A 26,130-nucleotide genomic window follows, 5' to 3' on the forward strand; every position below is an offset into this window, starting at 1 on the left:
GCCATGTTTTCTAGAAACAATAAATATCAAGTGCTACGCCACTGTGTCAGTGGCTCGTGAACAGTTTACGGTGGAAAGTGGACTGTGAATTATTGAGGTTTGGCAGCCATAAGTGGGGAGAGATTTGGTCCTGTGTTCCTCTGATAAGCTGCTGGGAGAGTTGGTGGCAAAACAAGCGGCGGGCAGCGAGGAACAATGTGGTATTGAGACGTGCTCAGCTGATCGCCCTAATCCTTCTGCTGCAGGCTTGTCATGTGTTCTCGCCTGCATGAATGCAGTAGATTGTCCGAAACTTTCCTTTCCTCACTGTAGATCTATTTTGATTATTCATCACCACACTTCACTGTTACTGTAACATTGTTGTAGCGTTGAGGCACTTTTTTTGTTTTTGAACAGGTGCTACCGAAACACACATATGAAGCTGTCCCATAATATCACCAATGATTGTCTTTTCAAAAACAATTCCTTCCATCATATCTCTGCAGAAAGATTTTTACAAAGCATCTCTGCTATAGTAACTGCAGTTCACACCTTTTCGGCCTGAGAACAAACCCTTTACCCCAAACCGCAATTTTCACAGTTGCAGACTGACTGCAGGAATTAACACGCAGAGTAAAACTTCCTCTACTACCACATAGCTGAATCAACTCATTGTGAGGCTCGGACAATTTCCTCCCACAACGTTCTCAACAGGAGACACGGATTTAAAACATTATACTAAGTATTATTTAAACTATTATATATTTAAGCAGACACAAATTAGAAAGAGTTGGTATGATAGGAAAAATATATTTATCTGCTTCTTCCTATTTAGCATCATGGTGACCTCCTGGAGCCTATTCCTGCTCTGTTTGGGCAAAAGTCAGGTGTACACCCTGGGTGGGTCATCAGTTCATCACAGGCCAGGTAGCAAAACAATGACCACTACATTTTCTTTGACTTCTTTGTCTTTGCAGGCAGTATAAAACCATGTCTCTTCTGATCGTTTTGGTTTGGTTTGTTAATCATCATACATGCCTGCCCACAACGCTCAAAACATTTGAAGTCACTGAAGATGAAGACTTTCATTGGTCATTTTGTAGACTGCATTTTGAATTATCTGGTTAGAAAAAGAATGCATGGCGTCCATAAAGACGTGGTCTTGAAGGCAGCATTGAATTCAAGGATTTTCATTGCTGTTAGTTATGTTGTTGCATGTACAAAATGTTTCCTCTGTGTGAAGAGCCAGATGCCTCCGAGTCTGGAGATGTTGATTCCACCTCTGGATAAGGTGATGGTCACACTTTTTTTCTTTTTTCTCACGTTTTAATTGACATTTGATACTGTACTACCATACTATAATACTTGCCCGTGTACTATTACAGTTATTGATGAATGCTGATACTCTACAGCATTAGTTGAGGTTCAAAGCATCGTGCTCTAGCTAGGTCACCGAGAGTGACATCAAGTGTAGCTGATATATTTTTCTTCTGCTTTTTTTTTTTTCCCCTGTCAGAACAGCTGTTCCTGTTATGCCCCTGTTATCAAAGCACTTTTGTTTTGGTTGATGATGGACTTATTTTAAAAATGAGTGTCTGAGCTGAATGGCCAGGTGAAATATGGAGGCCAGAAAGAGCGCAGTGCATCAGATCAGAGAGACCCAGTAAGAGCCATAATTACAGAGCGAGGGAGGAATGCCAACCAGCCACCCATGAGGTGGGTCTAAGTGGGCTGGGAGGCTCATGCATACCACACAGGCCTGTGAAAAACAACTCCTCCAGAGGCTCCGGCTGCCTGTTTTTACTGTGTGTACTGCAGCAGGCATGTCTCACTGCTGTTTCAACAAGACTTGAGTGTGTAAAACACAGTTCCTCACAGAACTCTGGGTAATATATGTTCTCTGTCCTTGTTGAGATCTTCTCTGGAGCCTCCGTCCTTGTTCTTATAAGGAAATGCTTCGGCAGACAGATTCAGACGTCACATGATCAAACATCAGCCCTTATTTTAGGGGATGGGGTTGTTTGGGTTAGTCTCCCAAGTCTCTGACACTCAGCGCCGGGTAGAGAAAATAAATGTGATTGGGCAGATTGCGTCAACGGGATCTCTATTCCCACTGCTCCGTGACCTTTTACTATCCACTGCTAATTCTGTCTCTTCCCACAGGACTCCACGACCACATAAATATACAGCGCAGAACACACATACAAGGGTTTAAAGCTAACGTTGTGTATCATAGGACATAAACCTCACCCAGCTCTTTAGCTCTTTAGATTTTAGAGGCTTTCAAACTGCCTGGGGTTCCTTCATTAAACTGTAATGTGAAGCATGTAGCGCCTGCCGTACAGGACATGTGAGGGCAGACTGAAAGTATGACATAAATGTATTAATCAAGTTGATGGCTTGTTATATAAAAAAAGCCACAGATTCGTCCATGTGCATGCATCTTTTTGTATATAGCATACATCTGCATGGATTCAAAGTAATTGAATGGAAACCAAATTTACATCCACCTCCATTAGAAATGCTGCTGATATTATAGAGATTAAAACTCTATATAACATCTATATTATTCTATACGATGTTGGTCACATGTCGTGTGTTCAGGTTTGGGTGCTGGAGTCAAAGACAACCGTACCACTACTACTACTAATGTACTGTTAGACAGGGCTCAATGGGGGGGGACCTGAATACTCGGATGTCCGGATATTCATTCATTAGATAGACATCTGTGTTCTCAATCGCTGCTTCATATTTTGATTGCTGACTGGAAGGATCTGAAAGGATCTTCTGTAAACCAGTAGATCTAGAAACCAAAGGGTTTGAGGCGTTTTTACCAAACTCTAGCAGCAAATAACTCGCTTCCTTAAAAATGTAAAATGTCATTATTATGTAGCACAAGGAGACGCATGTTGTGGCAACTTTAAGCTGAAAAAAGCATGGCATAAAAACTTTACACATAATCATTTTTTATGATTTGTCTGTCCATTCTTCCTCCTCCAATCAATAATGCACCCATAGACTTGAATGCTAATTATTAGCATTTTCACACCACGATGTGTTAAGCTAGAAAAGCCTGTTGTAGACCCTTGGCTAGGATTTTTATTTTTATTTCTTCTTAAACATCATGTCCAATCTAACTATACAGTGTTTTTAATTTTTTTTATTTGTGCATTCTCTTTCCAACATGCTTATCCAACATATTTCTAGTATCCAACATATTTCTAGTATCATTTTACTTTCTGCTGTCGTAAATTCAGCCTCGGGTTCGTTGCGAAAGCCAATCGAAGTTGCTACGACGACAGAAATCTCAGAGGCATCCTCGACAGTCTTGTCAACATTCCTGATGAAATGCTCTGACTCCAAACAGTTGCTGCAGTAGGGCGTTTATATAAGCTACTTAAACTCGGAGCATGTTAATGTCATCTTGAAGGATTAGATTCTAAATGGGTTTTTCCGTCCCTGACATAAGCTTCCAAGTTGGGTTTCCCTGGCAACACTAGTTTGGTTCGTCTTGAGATGATAAATGGCATTGCAGTTAACATTCCTCCAACATCCGCTGCTCCTCTGCATCGCTGTAACGAACTCTGCAGGCTTGTCTTCACGGCGTTTGTGACATAATGCCACAGTCTGCTGTCCTGCGAGCTGACGGACCCGGAAGGTGTCTGGATGCAGCAGCGGTCACCGTCGGCTCACTCACTTTCAGCCCAGTCTTAGAGGGTAGCGAGGGCAGTGAACATGAGATTATCTTGTATCCAACTGGCCAACCGCGTACTGTCTGAGAGCTAATTAGTATTAACTCCAAAATACTCTGAGCAAGATATCGTTGACAAGAAAAAGAGGCTGCTGGGCGTGATGCTGATCGCCAGAGGACTGAACGCTTCATGGTCGCCTGGATGAGAACGGGAACGAGAAGTCACTGATTGATTTTGAAATGTTCCTCCAAGTAAAGACTCATTAAATTTGAGCAGAAGGGATGATTTGGTGAAAACTGTCCTTCCCTCAGTCTAATTAGGTCATTTCTCACTCTTGCAAAATGAACTGAGCAAATGCGTTCACGCTTAGGTTTTTCTTCAGGAGGTGATGTTTGCAGTTCCCGTTAGCTGAAGAGAGTTATATGTTTATAAGAAAAACTAATATTATACTGCACAGGTATGTAATAATGTTAAATTCAGCTGATTTCATGCATCTTTTTTATTGTTGTGCCGCATGTCTTGCTTGACGGATAAAATGCATGCATGCAAAGTCTCACTAAAATTGCCGGTTTCACACTTTTGATAAGTTGGATGTAGGCACTGTGAGGTCACCAAGATGGCAGCAGACATTACTAAACTAGTCTGGTTTCTCACTCGCCGTGCTCCTTTGCATGTCTATCCAGTGGCGACCAAAGGCAGTTACTTCTGTATTTGTTGGTGCTGCTTAGTAGAAATCAAAGTCGGATGCAGAGGGACCAGAGTAATTTTAGTTATTTTATCAAAGAAGATAAATAAGATGGTTGGCCAGGCTAATATTTACAGACGGTTCAAAACTGTTTGTTATGTGTTGTCCCAGTTAGCTGCCTGTTGCCCACTGATCACTGGCACCTTTTTTTTCTGGGTTATACGAGTGTTGGATCCTCGGTCAGACCACGACAGTAAATGGGTCAGACCTCCTGTATGATCTGGAATCACATTTGTATGAAACTGGAGGGCAGCGTCATCACAGCTTACTAAGCCATATGCTGAAGCGCAGATTGTTGTCTGCAACAGTGGACGTGAGGCTCAGTAGCCTGAACGGCATCCTGCCTTAAATCCACCTGATATTTTGGAGTGAACATGCTGGTGACACCTTTTCTTCCTCCCCATGAATCCGTGTAGCCTGCGTAAACCTGTCCGTGCCACCAGCAAGTCTTCTTGAGGCAATCTGGGTCAGGCTGCTGATTAAAAAGGGGATTTTTTTTTTTTTATTTTGTCATCCACGGAGGGAGGAGCATGGGGATGAGAGGTGGGAGGATACGGATCATAAACACAGCAGCATCCACAAGCTGTTGCCACAGAAAGGCACCGTTGTTCAAAAAATACCCAGGTGACGACATCCCAGTCGGCTCCTGCCGCTCACCGAGCTGCGTTTTTGAAAAGTAGTGAGTGGCAGATCCTGACATTGGGCGCAGGAAGTGCAGATGTGGCAACTCTCTCGTGTATTTACCACAAATCCTGAGCCTCATTGACTGAGTGGTGTGTGAGAGGTCGCTCCGTGGGCTCTGAGGATTACTCAAAGCATGTTCAGCACTTAATCGCCATATCGGGGATGGCTGAGTGTGAACGCTAACGGAGCCTAATTAAATTGGTTCTGATCAATAGGTGGTGGCCGATCACAAATAACAGTCACCTTTATTTTATTGTCATCAGGTAAATTATACAGTGATCTCATTTCTTATCACATCTGTAGGTCTGTGGAGGGGACAATGAAGTGAATCCTCGGCTTTCAGATGCCACCATTGTTATTTCTGCAGGTGCTGTTGATGTCGCACGGATGAAATGTAACGGGTCACCAATCTTTTGTGACTTGGAGATCAAATTGATCTCTAACTAAATTGATCTGAAACTACAGAAATGTATTATCCAAAGCTTAAATAATGAAGTAAACATGAATTTGTCTATGCCTGTATTTGAGGAGATGTGCTGCTATTGAAGGGAACAGCTTTCATGACGCTGTCCACGTTTTTCTCGTCTGGTTTCTTGTACAGTCCTTCTTGTTTTCTCTTTGCCATTACCTTCTTCAGCGCCCCAGTAACATTTTTATGGGCTTTAGAGCTTCAGCGGAGTATGTAAAGCTTTGTTGTGTGTGGGGAGCTTCCTTTTTAAAAGGCGTTGAACAAGTGTGCAGATGGGTTCAACCAAAGTGTCCCACAGGCACGACACCGAAAGATACTAGGCAGACATGATGGAGACTGAATGGAGCATAAGAGCAAAGGAGTTAATGTGTGCACAGCCATTTGAGGAGTGTACAACAAGATTAAATTAATTTATGTTCCTTTTTTTTTTTAAATAAAAAAAAAAATCGTCCTTTCTGGGAATAAATACGATGGGGAACGAGTTTATTTGCCGACTAGTCGCCACACAGCTGCCATCCCTTTAACGGAAAAGATGAGCACCGGACGTTCATGGAGGGAGTTGGAATCTTTTACTGCAAAACATTCAATAGAAAAACTCCACATATCGAAATGAAAACTGGATGTCCACCAAATGAATGAATATCAGGAGAAGTGAGTATTGGTGTCCAGACCAAGTCTCCCCTGCAGCTCTGTGAGATGGTTTCATCAGCGTTGGTATGTGGTCAGTGCCATGAGGTCATGCATGTGTCACTGATATTAGATGTGAGAGACTGAAAGTGTTAGATGAAGCTTCATGAAAGGAATCAAATGGAAAAAAATATATATATTTTATTTTTGTGGCACTGGGAACCTATTTATGTATTTAAATAAGCAGGCAGGAAATTGGGGCAAAAGCAAAGGATGGTAGGCACTCGAACCTGGGTTGTCTGCATGAGGACAGAAGCCGCAGTATTTGGGGCTAGCTGAGATATCTGGCACCTCGAAACTGATATTTTCACATAAAAAAAGCTTCTTTAAGCTCTGAATTGTAATAATAAGAGAGAACTGGTGTTTCATTTTGAGTCAATGCTCATTACTTGGACACAAAAGTTTTTTCTTCATGTTCAACTATCAACTGATGCTGTTTGTCTTCTCCTCTAAAGACCTCCCTCATGTAATCTTCAACATTAATTTCTTATCACATCCACTTCCTCAGGATGTGTCGGTGCCAAATATGATGTTGCACAATCACTTGAATATTATGGGCCTATTCCTCCCATACTCTCAGAGAAAAAGGGGCGAACAGGCTGCTGGCATTTTTATCCCGTTAATTTGGCCAAACCATCTGCAGCAGGAGCAGTTACCAGCTGCTGTCGGACCGCCTCGAACCTCTTCCTGCTCCTCGTCTTCAATAGAACAGCTGCAGCTCTCCAGCAGAGACAGCATCTCCACTGATCTCTCGCCCTCTGCCTGGATCCTACCAACCCCACTGCCCAACAATGGATGCTGTGTGTAGCCTCGTCTCGGCTCCGACATCTGAGGCCGCCTACAAAACAGTTCACTGTGCGGCAGGGCTTTGCTCCGTTACATTAACTCCTACAGTATTGTTCTCTCATTCTGCAAAGCCTCTGAGCTCCCAACGTCACGCCAGCACCCTGTTTGGAAACACGCTCGGCCTGTTTGTGTAATCTTATGGCACAGAAAGACCAACGTTATTACTTAAACAGCGGTCGGAGCATGCATTATAGAAGAGAGAGATGGACCTGGCAGCAGTGATTTGCAGAAAAGCGGTGAACTTCAATCAATGAGCACAGTTTTAAAGTCTGGCTGCTAAAAATTACGGTTGTCACATTTGTTTGGATAATGGACTGAAGTCGGTGCTGTTGGTCCTTGTTCACTAATGAGGCCTGTTGATGATTCAAGGCTAATTGGAGTTTAAGATTAAGTCTCTGCAGGTCAGGTTAAAGTAGCTGAATGTCACTGACGTAAGAGGTTGAAGAAGAAAGTGATCAAGAGGCATAATAAACCATTTTGGTCACGTTTATCAGCTTTGACAAGAACTAAAGGGTCGTCGATGGGGCTGGTTTCCTGATTCAGAACCATCACGTCGTCTAAACATTTTACTCTCTACTGCAATTTTAGTTTTATATATTTATCAAAACAGACCTGGAACAAAAAGTTAAATCGTCAATTTCTATAAACCCTAAGGGACTTAAAGGTCTGATCTGCTGATACTGACGTCTGACTCTGATCTACTTCCTCAGAACTATAATCAGCAGCGTATTAACTTATTGAACTATCCCATTAGCTCTATTTTTTTCATAATTGCATTAGTTAAGGCAGCAGAGGCTGTCGGCTGTATTTTTAAACTCTTAGCCTTTTATTTTCTGAGCATGCTCAGTAGGCTGAGGCTGTTTTTAAGTGTTGGATTAAGTTTGCTGTCCCAGATGTTTCGGTCGTTGTCCCTCGTTGCTGTCTTTTCTTTTCTTTTACTCGCAGTGAAAATAGTCTGCAGGAAAAGAAAAACTTCTCTGTTTTTCTCAGAATGTCCAAAAATAAATAAATAAAAGCACAGATTTTGGATATTCACGGATATTGGATATTCTCTTCACGATGTACAACCAACCCCGAAGTTTGCCCTGAGTAGTCAGCTGGTCATCAGTTTAGACTATTTACAGTAGTCTCCCCTTCAGATAATCAATCCAATTAAAACCTCCTCCTCACAATCCTTTTACCGACTTGACCTGAACAAAGCATTTATTTTCAGAGTCTAGCATTTATCTGCACGGAGGTGCGCGCAGCATATCGTGTTCTTTCCCCCCCCAAGTTAAAAAATGACGGCTCCGTCTCGTGTAATATGATGGAGCCCAGATGTGGATTTCTAGATTATAAAAACCATTTATTTCCATGCCAGGGCTTCACTTTTCCTGCTCTGTCTTGTATCTATAAAACCTTCCTCTTTTTTCCATCGTGCCGTCGAGTGTTTTACCTAAGTGATTTTTCTCTGTATTGTCATCCGAAGGATTGTGGCAGCTCAGCATCGCAGCCACTGAATTATAAAATAGGATGGAGACGTATTGGGCACAGAGGATGCTTTTTTATAACCTCTTAGACTTATGATAAAGAGAATGAATATTATAAAACAAAATAAAGCATCAACAGTATTTCTACTTGGGTTTCAAGAGCAAACCAATGGCGTGTTTGTTTAATTAGATGATGGAGATGAAAATATCTCATCAGAAGGCTCAAACCAGGAGTTGGAGACAACGTGCCACTGACTTCGACTACCAGTTTCTGACCTTTTGTTTCTGGCTGCAACCTCTCTGGGCTCAAATTGAGCCTGGGTTCAGCTTAACGGGACAGGATGTTGCAGGAAAAGACCTGCCGAGAAGCCGCTGCGTCAGCCGAGCGCAGGTCGGACGGTGTTCTGTAGTAACCCCGCCTCTTATCCTCAGGGTCAAGAGGCTAATAGCATTAAACGTGTCCTCGGCCTGCAGTCCTTGTAAAGCAGCCATATGGCACCAGTGAAACTGTTAAACACTCGCGTCTGCTTGCGCTGAAGTGAAAACGAGGATGAAGAATAGCCCCTTTTTTTTTTTATTTAACTCCAGTTTGAAGCTTTCCAGGGGCGAAGTGTTGGTTTGCAGTGTTAACACGATTTGACGTAAGCAGAAGTTTAAAGCAAGATGACCCTGATGTAATGGCATTTGAATGTGAGCTGAGAGTCTGATTTTAAGCTTTAGCTCGTTATTTAGGTCATTACTGCGCGGAGTCAAAAGGTTTCCTGCAGGCAACAGACAAACCAGCAGATCTGGTAATCTGGCAAGATCTGTTTTAATATACTCACTTGGTTATCGGCTGAAAGAAGGGGAAAAAACACTGGAAAACTGACAATATACTTTCTTTAGAGGGTAGACAGAGGACTGAGGTGCTTCTGAAGGATTTTATAAAATATTTAGTCTGAGAAAGTGTTTTCTTTGAGTGACGTTGAAGCTGAAAGCCACTCGGGTGGGTCGAGGGTTTTCATCCTGCTGTCTAATGGTGTTGCTTCCTGGTCATCACTGAAGTTTAGGTGGCCGTTAATCACCCTCCAGTCGGGCCTCTTTAAATGTTTACAGAATTCAAATCTTATTTGATCTCTGCAGAGGGATTGATTCTGTCTCTATTGGTGCATTTCCTGTCCTAACTTCTGCAGTTGTGGGTGTCAGCCAGATGAGTTAGCGTTTGTGGTGTCGTTTTGAAGATGGAGGTGGGATCTTGTTGCAGTTCGAAGTTTAAGAAATGTAAGATAAGAGTTTTGTCACTTAACCCTCATATCGTCCGAGCTGATCTTTTTTAGATGGAGATCAAAAGTTGCAGACAAAACATTCAGAAATTCATGTGTAACTTCCTTTTGCTCCACTCTCTGCTACATTTGGAGGTTTGGGAGGCATCTAATGCTTTTTTTTTTTAATAGTATTTTGAAACCTGTCTCGATTGATGTCGCCAAATTGTCTGACTGAGCAAGGCCACTGGACATTTCCCCTTTTACACCGGTTACACTCTGAGGCCAACTGATATGATCTGACGCGACACGTTGGTGTCACAACTCAGAAGTAGGGTTTCCTGTGTTTATTTCAGCTGCGGTTGGGTCTAACTTCTTGAACTGACTCGTCAACCATGAAAAACTGGGGCATAAAACTAATATATGCACAATAAAAGTTTCCCCAAAGTCATTTCAGGTAGCCGTGGGCTGTTTTCAAATATAAGTTTCATGTAATTCAACCAAATTTTAGATTTTTAATCCTAGTTTGGTTCAAATTCTGTTGACAAAGTTTGTTTGTGACTGGTTTTGACAAGTGTTCATCAGCATCGTCGGTAGATTGATTTATCCCAAATTTAGCGAGAATTTGATCAATTTTTTTTTTTTTTGGTTTTTTTTTTTTTAAATAGAAATTGATCGGTTTGATGGTGGGAAAAAAATAATTTTTGTCGTAGTCCCTACGGAGTTCCTATTATAGCCCCACCAAGAGGCCGAACCAGGGATTACAGCTCTGAAAACTCTTAAATGGTTCCTGGATCTACACACCAAATGTGGTGTCTCAGTGACTACGTTTACATGCAGTCAAAATTTGGGTTATTGCTAATATTCCGGTTACTGAAACATTCGGAATATTCCGTTTACATGCGTGAGCAAACAGGGTTATACCAAAGATCCTCTATACAGAAGATAGCGCATTACCGTTACTGCCAATGGTATGAAATGGTATACACTTCCTGTCTCCTAAGTGGGCGTGGCCGCCCCTCTCCCCACATCGTTTTGGAACATACAACACTAGATACAGTACAACTTTCTTCCAAAAAGACTTAAATAATAAAAATAACAGTATTTTTAAGCAAAGAAGCAAGTTTTAAATTTCGTTTTAAACTTCATTTTATCCAATGTTAAAACTATGAGAGCCAAATCTCGCGAGAGTGCGTTGCTCAGACAGAGACAGGTCTCAAACAAAGTTCATTTTATCCTAATCTGTCGGTCTGAAAATTGCCATTTTGGTGTCAGAATGTTCAGAAGGTTTGTGGCTTTTGGAAAATGGGTCCCATATTTACTTAGGCTACTATGGGGCGAAGGAATTGGTAATAATCTGTGCTCACGTTCACTTTTCCCATAGGACTCAATAGACTCAGGACCTACTTCCTGTCTCCTAAAGGGGCGGGGCAGTCACGTGACACAGATACAGGAAACCGAACCGTAGTGGGCTGTCTCGTTTATTGAATGTCTCTGGTTATACATGGTAATTAATCATTCGGGATATCTTGATCAAACCAGCGACGCGCGGAGAACATCATGACGCAATTCCCGTCATTTCCGCTTCTTCTTCCTGTATCCAAATTCAAAACAAATGCTGCTTCGCGCAACTTTTCGCTCACCTTCTTTTAAATCTCGTTATCCCCGTACTTTCTACCGTCTACAAATGCCAAAATGTTCATATCCTTCATTACATTTATGAAGTGATTAGTCTCCTCCTCACTCCAAAAGTGTGGTGTGGTCCTGCGTTTCTCCATGTTTAGAAGAACTTCCTGGACTCAAAAGACCAGGATTCTTTGCGAACAGAGCATGCGCAGAAAACAAATTCATGTTCCGTTTGATCGGGATATCCCATTAGGCGTTTATATGACCGAATATTCGGGTTTTAAAAGGAGTAACCCAGGGGTAATATTCGGGTTTTTAAAAACCCGAATATGAGCAAATTCCTGAGCACTCCTCAGGTTAAGGAGGAGACCTGAGCTCAGTGCAGGGCCCCCCCGGGGTTGGTAGAGGGAGCAATGCCCAGGACTGTTAGGTAGGAGCACTGTGTGATGAAATGGGGAAAAAACTGGGATAAAAATATTTTTTTTTAAAAGAAAAAAACAGTATTTGCAAAACATTTTTTCTGACCCATCAATGATGTTGCACCTCAGCCAGGGATATTTCTCTTTCCAATCGGGCGGGAACGCCGTACTTTTCTGTTTCTTTTCGGCTGGAGCCAGGGTATCATCTGTGGCAGTCTCTGTGATTTTTTTATTTTTTTATTTTATTCTTTATTTCATTAAAAGATTATTGCATCGCAGGCCACGTTTATACATACAGTAGCCGGGTATTTACAAAAACGGATATTTCCCCCTCTACGTATTGAAACATACCATCAACATACCATCATTTACATCAGATCGTTTTCAAAATCTCTTCATTTACACGAACCTGCATAAATACTAGATGGACCAAATGCGTTTGCCGTCTTGCGCAGTCTACCCTCGTCAGCTAAATAGTAGAGGGTGCAGGCTACTGTTTTCATTACACTGACCGGGGACCGCATGACAGTCGTCTGACCTTCTATGTGGGGGCGCAGTAACTACGAAAGGGACAGTAGCGATGACCGTTCTCACGCCATTCCTCCAGGACAACTACTTTGTTTTTGAAGTTTTCCCACCAGCGAGCAGTTCGCCCTGGTCGGATCCAAAAAACGACGACGATGCCGTTGCCAGGCAACCCTTTGTCATGGTTGAAGATAAAGTTGATGTAAAATTGCAGACCTCTGAGCACTCCTTCTCCTCTGCTCCTTGACATAATACAGCAGTTGTGAATGCAAATGCAAACAGACGAAAAGTGTTTGCACAAACGTAAAAACCAGCACTGCTTTAACAGCATCCATCATGATCACGGTGGCCAAACAAATCGTAAACACACATGACGCTGGTGACGTTTCTGTCGCATAATGTGACGTTCTGAAGCCTAAATGTCCGTTTCCTTCTGTTTACAAGCAAACGTGAAGACGGAGTTTTTGCAGATCTCCACTTTGGCTGGAGTTTTCAGAAATTATCGTTTTTGGTGACTTTAAGCTTCGCTTTTGTGTAAACGAACGGCCAAAACGCATGAAAACACCACAGTTTTTGCAACGTGTAAACGAGGCCTCAGTCCCATCATCGTCCTTCTCCTTAGACCCGTTTGGATTCAGGAAATAGTTTTTAGGATTAGCTTGTTTCAACATGTCTGGCCTCCCGCTATTTCTGATGCAGGCCTTGTCAGATAGGCCTGGGGATTCATTCAAATGTCAAGAATTGATTCAAATCCGAATCTTAAGATGCAGAATCGATTATCACAATTTGATTCAATCCGATATCGATTTGGGTCAGTTTGATTAAAAATGTTGTTTGAGCTTTTGCCTAAATTACATGACTGTAGTTATGCAACTTATTAATACCAGTATTAAACTTGACGCCATGATCATTTTTGATAGTTTCACACCACGTACATGTGTGAATTAAATGACGTTACTACTGGGATTAAAGTTCACTGGGTGTAAATGTGATGGAAAAAACAGATCTTTAGACATACAAATCGATTTTTAGGAAATATGAGAATCGATTTTGAAATTGGATAATCGATCGCATTGTTATGAATTGCATTCATAACAAAATAAGATTCAGTTTATTAATAAAATGACTTGTGGAAATTTAATACAATTCAAATTGTGCTCAGAGGAAATATTTTCAACGGACATTTTGACCAGAATGGTTGAAAAATACCGGACTTCGGCAGATTTTACCAGTCAAAGTCTAGTAATTACCAGACTGATAAATAAATACATATTTTTCATATTTATTATATATTAATACATTTTTATATTTTTATTCATATATATATATATATACACACACACACGCACCCGATAACGGAAACCCAGGTCCAGCCGTTTGGACCTTTTAATGAAGTAAAACAAAATTTAGCAAAATGTGTTGTAAAAGTGCCGATGAACAAATACCACAGGGAAAAAAACGACTTATTTTTGTGAAGATCACGCTTGTAGGTGTGTTGTGGGACTTCTCTGGGTGGTTGTTGTTGTTTTCATCAGCGGGTGAAGCCGTTGTTGATTCGGTGGACGTAGAGAAACCGGCCTGTGCTCATCCTGACCCCTCTGGTCTATTCAAGGAGCTTGAATCTTAAAAATGTCTCAACTTCTCCTCGCTATCATTTCATGGTTTGCATCTATTACAGTCACTTGGGGTGTTAAGCTGTGCTTGTTTGGTGCAGCCCTTCTGACCCGGGACATCTTTCAACACCCCCTCCAGAGGTAACGAGCCGAGACCCTGGCTCCCGTCTTTATCTTCAGCGGGTATTTAACTCGCCCCCCTCGGTTTCAGACCTTGTTGAGAGTGGCGCAAGCTGCCGTCCGCCCCTCTGCATTGTTCTGGCCGTCTGCTCTTATTTAGCTCGGAGGATTACTGAGCCGATTTGAGCGGGATTAACGGAGGAGAAGAAGGAATTCACTTTGTACAGTAAGAGCAGGAAATGAACTCGGGGTCACGTAGCGTTTCAGTTTAACCTCACACCGCGTTGGATTATCATTTCAGCCCCCCCCCCCCGGCTCGGATAAAGGAACCAAACTTTGCAGCGACAAAGCTTTCTTAAATCAGTTTTATGGAGGACGTTTGTATCTATGTCGAGCAGCTTTAAAGTGGCCTCTCTGGCTTTCACCTGGTTAATCCCAGAAGAAGCGAGGCCCAGTTGTCATCCATTCATACGTCACAACACTTTCTCTGATGGAGTTTGTTTCTTTTTTGTAATTCTTTTTAATAGGCATTTGCTGTTTTACCAAAGTTTTTCTCCTGAATCACCTTTTCACCTGTGCTGCGTGGGTTCTGCGTTGCATCTGGTGGTTAATTAGCACCTTGGATTGGACAGGCCTCCTAGACAAGCGGGGGGGGGCGGACTCTGCAGCCATTTCTATTAGTTTCTAAGTAAATTACAACAAGACAATAACGCTAGATCCAGCCTTTGTTATCGAATTACATCAGACATCCTCCCCCGAGAGCATAAATCACCGCGTACTAAAAGGCTTTAGGGAAGTGCAGCACAAACAAATTAGTTTGTTTTGTACTTATCTTGCAACAGCGCCGCTGGAAAGGGGACAAACGATTTACCGGAGTTGTGTATTACAAAGATTATACCCAGCTCTGGCTGTGTTATTGTCATTTAACAAGCTTCACTTATGTAATCCGGTCTTTAAAACAGGATTTTTGTTTAAGGTTTGTGCAGGTAGGGTTGTCTTATCATTGACCTGAAGATAAAGACCACGTGGCGTTTCTGGACAAACGGAGGAAGCGTGAAGCCTTTTCAGAAAAAGGGAAAGTTGCACTTCATCAAAGACCACGAGGGGCTGGTTCCAGCAACGAGTCGGCCTTGGTGTTACAGCAGACATAAACACATCTATGGCCTGGTGTAGCCAGAAGGGGTTGGATTGCATCCATATCGGATCTAAATCATCAGTTTTGAAAAATTAAATGTTCACATATTTTTCAGGTTTTATTAGCTTCAGACTTGTAGCTTCATGTTCGGCATTTAGATATGGACGGTAACATTTTTATTAGTGTGAGTGAACGCGTGTTTCCCAGTACAGACTAGGGTGTGCAATGCACTTTCTAGGTTGTTTTTTTTTTTTCTTTAGGTGCAGAATTTAAGTTTTGTGAAATGGGTCTGGTACAAAATGTACTGAACCCAGTGCAACAGGGCAGGGGTGGATGTTATGCAAAGACTCGTGCAGGAGCATCAAAGAAATACCTCCTGGAAATCAACGTCGGATGCAGAGGAACCAGATGGATCCTTTTTGTATTGAAGAGTAAAATAATTATTTCTTTTGTTTTGAACGCCCCAAATGAGGTCGGTGCAAAGGCGAAGGCTTCATAAATATTCAAATCTGTTGTGAAAATACATCGTCCATGTTTGAATTTACCCCAACTTCACAAGTGAATCCCTCATGCTTCCAACCCTCTTGGTTGGAAGCAGTGGATTGATAAACGGGGGCGTGCCGCCCCGGAGCTCGGTGCTCTCTGTCACATGCAAGGCTTAAGTTCTGCCACAAAGTTATCATCAAGAAGGCAGCGTTTCTAAAAGCAGCCGGAGGTCAGAACTGATCTCGGTGGAAACATTTATCCTCTCAGTGCCGTTGGACTCGCCGGCTCGCTGGGCCGTCGCCTCTTGGAAGGTGATTTCACTAACTGAATTTCCTCTCTGAGGTTTCCTGTGGTGAAGGCAATTGTGATGTTGCCATTCGGTTTCTAAGGAAACGGAGTGCACAGGCCTCATTTGCAACATCACAGGCAAATGCGGTAGAGAGATATTGATCGCATCTCTCCTTTATTTTATTTATTTTTTATTCTCATTTTATTTCATGACCGCAGTTGAAAACTTTACAGCTCCAGTTTGGTTCACAACAACCTCTCGACTACAACAACTCCTCCTGAGCCTGACTGTGTTTGTGGATGTGAAAAATATGATAGTGTTTTTTTTTGTTGCATTAACCTGAGAATTCATGTTAAAAAAAAAAAAAGCTACGAGAAGGAAGAGGTCAAACCTTGTCACGCTCGAGCGCCCCGTGGAAACATCTGTGTCTTTATTCATATCCGCGGCGGTGTGCCTGAACCGCAAAGATGTTTCAGTTACGTGATTCTGAAAAAAAAAAACTGGAAAAAAAAGACCCATTTCAACATGAAAGTGCCCCTTTTTTTTGTTTCTTGTTTCACTCCTCTGAGAGCTTGTTGATACTGCATTATGGGTACTGAGCCCCACCTCGCAAATCTGTGAGTCATTTCCTTTTATGTGAAGAATGAACCACGTTACGTTTATGTGGCCGCGTTGACTCCCTTCCTATGTTGGTGGTCAGGGCAGGAAGCAGGCCGTGAGTTTGCACTCGGCACCAGCAGAGAGAAACACGGAGCTCAGTCACAGTTTCCATGCTTCATTAAGTGGGTGCTTCTGGCATCTGAACATCTCGCCAGCGATGCCGACGCGTTCAAGCCAGCTTGACACCGGTGATGGGTCTTCACCGATGCCGCCGCATTAGCGGCGCGCAGGTTTAGATGCAGACGCAGCCCAGCCCTCCACACACGCTCTATTAGTACCAAACCATCAGAGTTGCAGTCTGGGAGAGATTTACCTCCCAATTTGAGCTTTGAGTTATCTGTCTGCGGTGTGACTCACAGAGCCAGACCTGCGCCCACGCTGACACGATCTAATCAGGAGTTTTGTTGATCAAACAACTGAAAGGCCTTCCTGTTTCGCTTTTTTTTAAGGACACAATAAAGCTTCATTCTGTTCCCATGTCCTCGGTTGTTTATAAATGTTCACTTGTATCCACCCGTCGGACAATATTTTGTCGGTTCTCTGACCCGGCATGTGCTTCGGGGGTCCTGTGGCATCTGTTTCTCGGTTCTTGGGTCCTTTTGGGCCCTGTGGGTTGGAGAATCGAGCTTCAGGTTTGGGGGGAAAGTCTGCAGGCTTTTATGTCCCGTTTGGAGCGCTATATCCCGCCAGGGGTGGAGGTGCTGCTGTCTGGCATTGTCATTGTGGGGGATTGTCTGCACAAGTGCTTTCTGGGTGTTTACACGTCAAAGTTGCACCTGGATATGAAAAGTCAAGGACTGGTGTATTTTTTTATAGCAGACGTGACGAGAAAAAACATAATTTTTGTCATCAGTTCAGGTTTGCATGGTACTGTGGTCTCATCCAGTTTCCTGACCTTTATCTGCATGCTTTGCACGTCTGAAGCACAAAGCTGTCACGCAGATTTCAAGGGCTGCGTGCTGCACGCAAGAAAGCTGGATCGGCATTCGGACGGCGACTCCATCCGTTATAACCGGCAGATGTGTGTGCAGCTGATCAGGGAGCGTCTGTAGTGTCTCCCCGTGGTATGTTGACCAGAAAATGTCACGGATATTTCATCGAGGCCTCGGGGGAATTCTGTCAGCCGTAGAAGAAAAGATCATAACTTGTGTCCTTTACATGAGGTCTGAAAGGTCTCAGCAGGACCACGGGGAACATCTAATGAGTCTGGGGTTGTTTTTAGGGGTGGTTTTCTGTATAAACTCAAATCAAAAGTGTCAGCATGGTGATTATGAACCAAAATCGAACAGTTCATGCTTTTTCTGAACAGGAATCCTCTTCTCCACTCTGGTGTTCGGACCCGCCTGCGGCTTCATCCTGGGCTCCGTCTGCACCAAGTTCTACGTGGACGCCATCTTCATCGACACCAGTGAGTCCAGTGTTATTGTAGTCTATTCTTTTTATTTTCCTGTTTTATTTATACGCTGCTCACTCCTTGTACGGGTTCGTCTGCAGGTAAGCTGGGCATCACCCCAGACGACCCTCGCTGGATCGGGGCCTGGTGGGCCGGCTTCCTCCTGTGTGGTGCCTTACTCTTCTGCTCGGCCGTCCTGATGTTCGGCTTCCCGCAGTCGCTGCCGACCAAGGAGAAGGAGGAGGGAACGGAGAGCGAGCAAGTGATGCTGCCTCCTTCTCTCAGTCCCGAGTATGAGACTCCAAAGCCCAGCAATGGAGCGGCGCTGGGCCATGAGCCTGTCAGCAGCGCCACCTGCTGCCAGCAGCTGAGAGGTGCGTATGCAACCATCCACAGTGGCACTGCACCGTCCCACGGAGTAACATTGAGTCACTTTGTATTATGGTCAAAAGAAATTACGCTTGGTGCCAAAGGAAATTACGCTTGGTGCCAAAAAAGACCCGCCTATCCTGCTAACCAGTTTCTCAGCCTGTGTTTTTAAAAAAAAAATGTTATACTTTTTATTTTGTCTTTTTCAAGTTTCGCAGAAAGGAAAGAGGAAAACATAATAAAAATAAATAAAAATAAAGAATGATAGTAACAATTATAACATCATAACTTCCTGGGGGAGATGTAGTATTTTGCCATTCTTTTCTTTCCCTTCTTTTAGGGCATGTCTGGGATTTGACCTTAAATGTAGACCATTTTTGCCACTTTTGAGCAAAATCCCTTCCTCTAATTCTCAAACAAAACGTCAATTTTTCCATGGCGTATATTTCTTCAACAATGTCTAGTCATTGTCTCAGCCTGGGGGATCGCTTCTCATCCAGAGTCTTGTCAATTCAATTCAATTCAATTTTATTTATATAGCGTCTAATACAACAGATGTTGTCTCTAGACGCTTTCCAGAGATCCAGAACTTGAACATAAACATAAACATAAACCCCCGAGCAATTATTACATAAACAATGGCAGGTAAAAACTCCCATAGTGGGAGAAAAACCTTAAGCCAAACAGTGGCAAGGGAAAAAGTCAGGGCCTTTTTAGCAGCAACAGTCAATATTTTGAAGAGGTAGATGTTTCTCTTTTCAATGACTTCAACAGCGATACGTCCCAGATATACAGTCCATGGGTCTTTAGGTATTCTTAGAATTAGAATTTCCTCCATTGTTTCAGTTTCTCAGCATGTTAATGATCATGTTTCAGATTTTTATTCCTGATAAATCCAAAGTTTTTAACACACAAATAATAAGAATAATAATCACTGACACACACGAGTGAGAGGTTTTCCATTAAAGCTAATAAAGGTTTCCCCCTTTTTAAAAAAAAAAAATCATCTTGTCTCTGTCAGTGATTCCCAAGGTGACCAAGCACCTGCTGTCGAACCCGGTGTTCACCTGCATCGTCCTGGCGGCCTGCATGGAGATCGCCGTGGTGGCCGGCTTCGCAGCTTTCCTGGGGAAATACCTGGAGCAGCAGTTCAACCTCACCACCACCTCAGCCAACCAGCTGCTAGGTCTGTACTCTGAGCAGACGTCACACATGCGTGCTCGCGCGTATCTGACACACGTATCCGTGTGGTAAAACGCATCTGTCCGTGGTTCAGGTATGACGGCCATTCCCTGCGCCTGTCTGGGGATCTTCATGGGCGGCCTGCTGGTGAAGAAGCTGAACCTCTCGGCGATGGGAGCTATCCGCATGGCCATGTTGGTGAACCTGATCTCCACTGCCTGCTACGTCTCCTTCCTGTTCCTGGGCTGCAACACGGGCCCCGTCGCCGGAGTAACGGTCCCATACGGCAACGAGTAAGACAAACCCTCGGCATCTGTATTTAATGAGTTTTGGAAAACTGCTTTCAGCTAAAACTAGATAAAATCTGGCTAAAACCAGAACTTAATCATCATTAAATTGTTATTGACACTGCAAATGTGGCTTCAGGTGTGTTTACGACGCTGAGAGTTGTTCCAGGTGGTTTCCGACGCGTCTCATTTCACACCCATCAAATAGGAAACGCGTCCATCCGGACGCTCTTCTCTTTCTCCCTGCCGCTCACGGTTTCACGTTACGGTCATCGATACTCGTGGGAGCCGGTCGTCTCGTCTTCCAGATCAAACGTGAGCCTGCGGCATCCACAAACCTAAATTAGTCGTCATCGGATCTCATCGCTGCGGGTTACTATTTTCGTCTTTGTTTGTTGACGATACATTTGTGGATTACTTTTCATTTTATTATTGGCCCCTTATAGATAGATAGATAGATAGATAGATAGATAGATAGATAGATAGATAGTTCTTTATTGTCATTATAACTTATGTACAACGAAATTAAAGGTGCTCTCCAGTCAGCGCATCATATATAAAAAAATAAAATAACTGAAAATAATCCAATAAAATGTAACTTAAAATATAAACAAATAAAATAAATATATATATCTCTAGACACATTCACCCTTCCACATCAACACACGGACCCCACAAGAACCTTCATCAGCATACAATCATTTTTGTTATTGCATATTAGCTTCTGTTTTTGTTAAGGGTGGTTATTGCTGTTGGATAAAAGCTGTGTTTGAGTCTGTTTGTCCTCGTTTTCATGAGTCTGTATCGTTTCCCAGATGGCAGCAGTTTGGGGAAGAAAAAAAAAGACAAAAGTTGTTCAGCAGTGAAATTAAAACTCTCCGTTCATCATTTATAGCAGCTTCTTCAGAGTCATAGGCTTCTGGAGCTCCTTGCTGGTGTTTCTCTGCTACGAGAGATAAATCAGTTTCTCGTAGAAAAGGCAGATGAAAGCAGCTATAAAATCCTCCAGCAGGTGGCAGTGAAGCTGTCCTGAAACACCATTACCCCACTGTAATGTAGGACACAAGCACGCTTACCTGCACACCTCAGTCTCCTCCTTTATTTGGTCTCTTGTGTTGTCCCTCAAGTTAGTGTCCTTGTGAAAACCCTAATCTCCTTTAGTCTGGTGTAAAACCTCCAGATGTTTCATCCCCCTCCCAGATCCAGCTCAGCGCACCGGCGCAGCAGACGGGGACACCGGTCCCACCACGGTGTCGTCCGAATGCTGATTCAGCAGGATAAAAGCAGGCGGCGGGGGGCTCATACCGCAAAAAATAACTAAAAGGAGCTTTCAGCCCTTTTTTTTTTTTATTCTGTCACGACTCAAGCTGCAACACCAATTACTTATTAGTTAGTTTGCAAAAATAATTAATTGGCAACACATTTCCTTAATTCCTTAATCGATCATGGGATGTTAGAAACAATATTAATGCCTTCCAGGTTCTGAGGCGTTCAAATATGAGACGAGCGGTGATTAAATCGGCTAATTGGGAAAATAATCTGCAGATTCATCCCTTCTGAAAGTCTGCAGCAGCGTCAGTCGCAGTAGCTTTCATCACAGCAGCTTTGCAGGGACAAACATGATAAACCAGAGCCAAAGAAAGGCTGTAGAGCGAGGAGAAAATAACTGATTACACACTGAATGGTTTTCAAATAACATTTATGTCCCTCAATTACCGCTGCAGACAAGTGAACACTCTGATGTTGTGTTGCACACGACTGTGCCGCATGAATGGACGCGTTAAGTTTAGATGGCTTTGATTAGATGATTAATCGGAGGCTGCCTGGAACACAAAAGGCTGTCATTTTGGTTTGTGTTGGACTCAAAGATGCTAAATATTTGTTTGGCACTTGGAAGTCCAAGGTCCGCTCTGTGAATGCTGGTATTTGTACAGATAAACCCTGACGATACATTTCAGTCGGGTTTATTTTTGGCACAGTCTGGCCCTGTAGAAACACTAACTTTTTCTTTTGGACGTCATCGTGTGAGCTCAACCTTCTCCAGAGCCAGCTGTGCGGCTTTGTTTCCATGGCGATGTTAAAAATGAGCCACAACTCTCTTCGTAAGAAATCGAGTCTCACCTTCGGTTTTTGTCTTCAAGCAGCTGCAACACACGGACGATGAGACGCTGACGTTTGCTCCCGTGTTTCTTTCCAGGACCTTACGAGTGGGAGAGAAACCAGAAGCTCCGTGCATCAGCCACTGCACCTGCTTCACCTCCTCCATCAGCCCCGTGTGCGGCTCCAACGGCGTCACCTACCTGTCCGCCTGCTTCGCCGGCTGCACCCGCACGGGAAACTCTCGGACCATGTCCAACATCTCTCAGGTGTCGACCTCATTGATGTCAGATAGTTATCAGTAACAGCAGCGTCGTCCGTGAAAGCGGGATTGGGGGGATTACGACGTGATGGTAATCCCTCCAAACTGATAAAAACTGCCCTTTTTTGAATTTCTTTGTATTCTGTGCTCTGCGTTTCAAAGCCCCACTAGTGCATAGTCGCTTCATCTTCATGTCAGCCCAGTCAAGCCGCTCTGTGGTCCCTCAGTTCAGCCGGTGGCTGCAGATTCATTTCACTTATCACATCTGGTTTAGAGAGAAATGATCTCAGCTTTGTCTGATGCTTCCTCACAGCCTCAGCTATCACTGTTCAGAGGAATTATTTCATGGAATGTTTTCTCTGTTTTCCGTTTTGCAGAACCTGACGGCATGTGGCTGCGTATCTACTGAAAGCGGGCTCGGCACTGCAGTTCCAGGCAAATGTCCCGTGCCGGGCTGCCAGGAGGCTTTCCTCATCTTCCTGTGCGTGATCTGCGTGTGCAGCCTGGTGGGAGCCATGGCCCAGACTCCCTCTGTCATCGTCCTAATCAGGTACGCCTGCACTTTTACCTGATGACTGTGCTCAGTGTCATGATTCATTTAAATCATGATTCTTTTTCTCTTCTTCAAGGACTGTGAATCCTGAGCTGAAGTCGTACGCACTCGGAGTGTTGTTCCTTCTGCTGCGACTCGTCGGTAAGAATCTGCTTTTTTCCACAGGCAGATATGAGATGATGTTGCCGTGAGTCATTTCTCACACCTCCGGAGAGCTTGTTAAGACTTCCAGTAAGACGGTAGCTTAGCAGAGCTCACTGAGGTGCTCGCTTAATGTTGCCTTCTCCATAAAAAGTGCATGAAAGTGCATCCTCATGTTTTTCTCTAGCTTTAGTTTGAAGCAGGTTACCTGAAAGCACACAGACGCCTTGTATCAAGCAGAGACATGACAGGGTGTTAAATGTTAAAGGACACACATGATGCTCTTTTTTTGGGATGGGGGGGTCGTAAGAATCAAGGTTTTGAGATGGCCGAGTCAAAGTCTTAACTTGATAATTGATATGAAGGGACGTTAAGAGAGCTGTGCATAAGCCAAAAGAAGTTCCTCTCTGATGTGAAATACTGATGAAGTCTCAAGTTATTGCTGCAGTTATTGCTACAAGCTATTGAATCAAGGGGGTACTTGGTTCTGCCTACCAGTTTTTCGGGGGGGGGGCTTAATTTCTATAAAATATTACGATCAATCATGTTTTGACACAAGAAACGTATCAGAGGGGAAGGACTGACTTTTGTGCAACCGTACCTCAGATGTCCAGGACAAAAACAGCCTTTCCAGCCTGGTCTTAGCACATCTGTTTGTACCAGATCGTTTATAGAGGATGGAGTCAGACACTCGACTCCTCTCCATCATCATCTTCCCCGAGGTCTCCCTCTGCGGAGATCTGTGATGTGGCTTTGCGGCGCCACTTATGTGGTGCAGCAAATGCATCACAGCATGAAGGCGGGGGGAGCTGAAGAAGGGGACGCTGGATATTTCTACTCTGACCTGGTCACTGAATTTTTCCGACTTGGAAAATCCCAAACGCAACATAGTCATGTTGTGTCAGCGCTTTTGAGCTTTAGACACCCAAAAGAGCAGAAATAGAAGCACAAAGGGAACCATGTTTGTGTGATTGTCTGAGCGAGCTTTTCTGTTTTCTAGGATTTATCCCCCCTCCTCTGATCTTCGGTGCTGCGATCGACTCCACTTGCCTTTTCTGGAGCTCGGACTGCGGCGAGAAGGGCGCCTGCCTGCTGTACAACAACGTGACGTACAGGCATCTCTACGTGAGCCTCGCCATCGGTCTCAAGGGCGTGGCCTTCCTCCTCTACGCCACCTCATGGTACTGCTTACGCAGGAACTACAGGAAATACATCAAAAGTCACGAGGGCCACATGACGGCGGCTGAGTTTTACCCGTCGCTCAGCGACGGCCCCAAACTCACAGACAGGACAAAGTTCATATATAACCTTGAGAACCATGAGTTTTGTGAAAATATGGAGTCTGTTTTATAAGGACAACGTGGACTTAAACATTCTCTCAAAGGAACTTTTGATTCTTCTTTTCTTGAAAGGATAAAGACCCGTTAGGCTCTGAGGAGACGTGCTCTGCACTGGGCTCCGCACACTTTCCCAAAGGGTCCACGGTAGTTTACCAGACAGCTGTCGTCAAGTGTCGCCAGTGAATTCCTGTGTTGACTTGGTGGTAGGAAACAACTACAGATCCGTCTGGCTCGGCCCCACTCCTTCGTTAGTGAGTGGACTTGCCGCTACTATGGCTGTAATCGCCGTACCGGACCCAGTCATGACTGGTGATCTGTGCGACGGGTTTCTTTTAATCCGCACTGTGTTCATTCACTCTCAAACAAAACTAAAATAAACACAAAAAAAAAACAGGAGAGCTTTACATGGTTAAACACAAAACAGTTGGGTTCTTCAGTTGTTTAAAAGTTGCCAAGTGTTTACATACTAAGTAGTTTAACAGTTACTGCAGTTTACTTCAATGCAGGGTGGTTTCTTAAAGCCACACTGTAACAATACCACGTCTGGCCATGAGGGGGCAGCATATCACGTAAACGCCTGGCCTAACACACCAGGAAGTAGCGCACCTCTGCTGGGACAAAGTTGTATTAGAAGAGGTGCCGGACAGTCTTCACCCATTAACACTGAATTGTCGGTGGCTCTTGTGTCGACACAGATCAAATCTGCCCCCGGGTGGTCAGAGCTGGTATTGCTACGAAGAGCGGCTTTCGAGAAGAGAGACCAGAAGCACCCGATGCGGGTTATTATAGTGGCCTATTAGATGTTTCACTTTCTTGTTCTCTTGCTGGATCGTAGACACTGTTTTTGATACTTGCTCAGACTGGACTGCAAAGTCTTGTCTTACAGGTGCAAATGTGCAATTTTCACATCTGGTATTTTCACATTTATTACCAGTCTTTTTGTCAAATCCACAGGCTTATTTTTCATAGTAGCGTTTTTGTCTTTTTTCATTTTCACTTCAGTTTTTACATCTGCAGAGTCTACTCGGCCTAACATGTCTTAATAAAAGATTAATTAAATAAGAATCACTTATTTTCGTTTTAGTTTCTGCACCAAGCAGAAGAGCAATTAGGAAACTCAAGAGTAATCATTTTATGTGCTTCAACATTCATGTTGTGATGTGATGCGCTTGCGTTATTAGGCCCAGGATATTTTATTAGCTTGTGCTTAAAACGACAGTAGAAATCATGTATAATCTAATTGTTGGGGACACGCGTGATGTCACAGAAGATTTGGGAATATTTATAGTGAGGAAGACGATATGTTGCATTATTGTTGGCAGGAAGAAAAGAAACACGGTCCGTGTCTTCAAACCGGGGCGTAATGTTTAAGGTAAAGGCTACAGAAACCACGCAGGGGACTGTGCACAAAACAAATGGCATTTAACTTATTCCTGTATTCGAACAAGACTCTGCACACGTCACATGTTACTTTACTGATCTCTGCAGTTGCAGTTTTGACGTTGTCTCTTTTCTTACACTTTTTTTGTATGGCAACATATCATTTATTTTACTGTGGAAATAAATAATTTTTCAGAAAAATCCATTTGTATGTTTTTATTTTAATGAAACTGCAGCATGTTCACGATTGATGTTTTGTATTTGATATGGTTACACACGCTCAAGTCAATTACCATTTAAAAAAAAAAAAAAAAAAACTAGTAAACTTTATCTATTAAATTACTTTAATCCAAAAAAAGCTCTTAGCAGCTTATATTCACGGCTGAACAGGTAAATATTAGTTGGTGTACCAGTTTTTTATTTTCACACTTTTAAAGATGG

At 43.3% G+C, this 26,130-nt stretch overlaps 1 protein-coding gene across 2 annotated transcripts in view; it reads left to right on the plus strand.

Moving 5' to 3' along the window:
* Positions 1–25,890, plus strand: part of slco3a1a (solute carrier organic anion transporter family member 3A1a) — a 35,904-nt gene extending 10,014 nt beyond the window's left edge. The window contains exons 3-10 of one of the 2 annotated variants that reach the window (XM_061721886.1): positions 17,995–18,093; positions 18,168–18,452; positions 19,469–19,633; positions 19,724–19,922; positions 22,114–22,282; positions 22,653–22,825; positions 22,905–22,969; positions 23,970–25,890. In XM_061721886.1, coding sequence (XP_061577870.1) covers positions 17,995–18,093; positions 18,168–18,452; positions 19,469–19,633; positions 19,724–19,922; positions 22,114–22,282; positions 22,653–22,825; positions 22,905–22,969; positions 23,970–24,322 — 1,508 coding nt within the window. In that variant the 3' untranslated portion in view covers positions 24,323–25,890. The remainder of the gene's footprint in view (positions 1–17,994; positions 18,094–18,167; positions 18,453–19,468; positions 19,634–19,723; positions 19,923–22,113; positions 22,283–22,652; positions 22,826–22,904; positions 22,970–23,969) is intronic. The other variant, XM_061721887.1, reaches the window with a different exon arrangement.
* The last annotated feature ends 240 nt before the right edge of the window (positions 25,891–26,130 follow it).

Source organism: Cololabis saira, chromosome 5 (assembly GCF_033807715.1).
Source record: "Cololabis saira isolate AMF1-May2022 chromosome 5, fColSai1.1, whole genome shotgun sequence".
NCBI lineage: Eukaryota > Metazoa > Chordata > Actinopteri > Beloniformes > Belonidae > Cololabis > Cololabis saira.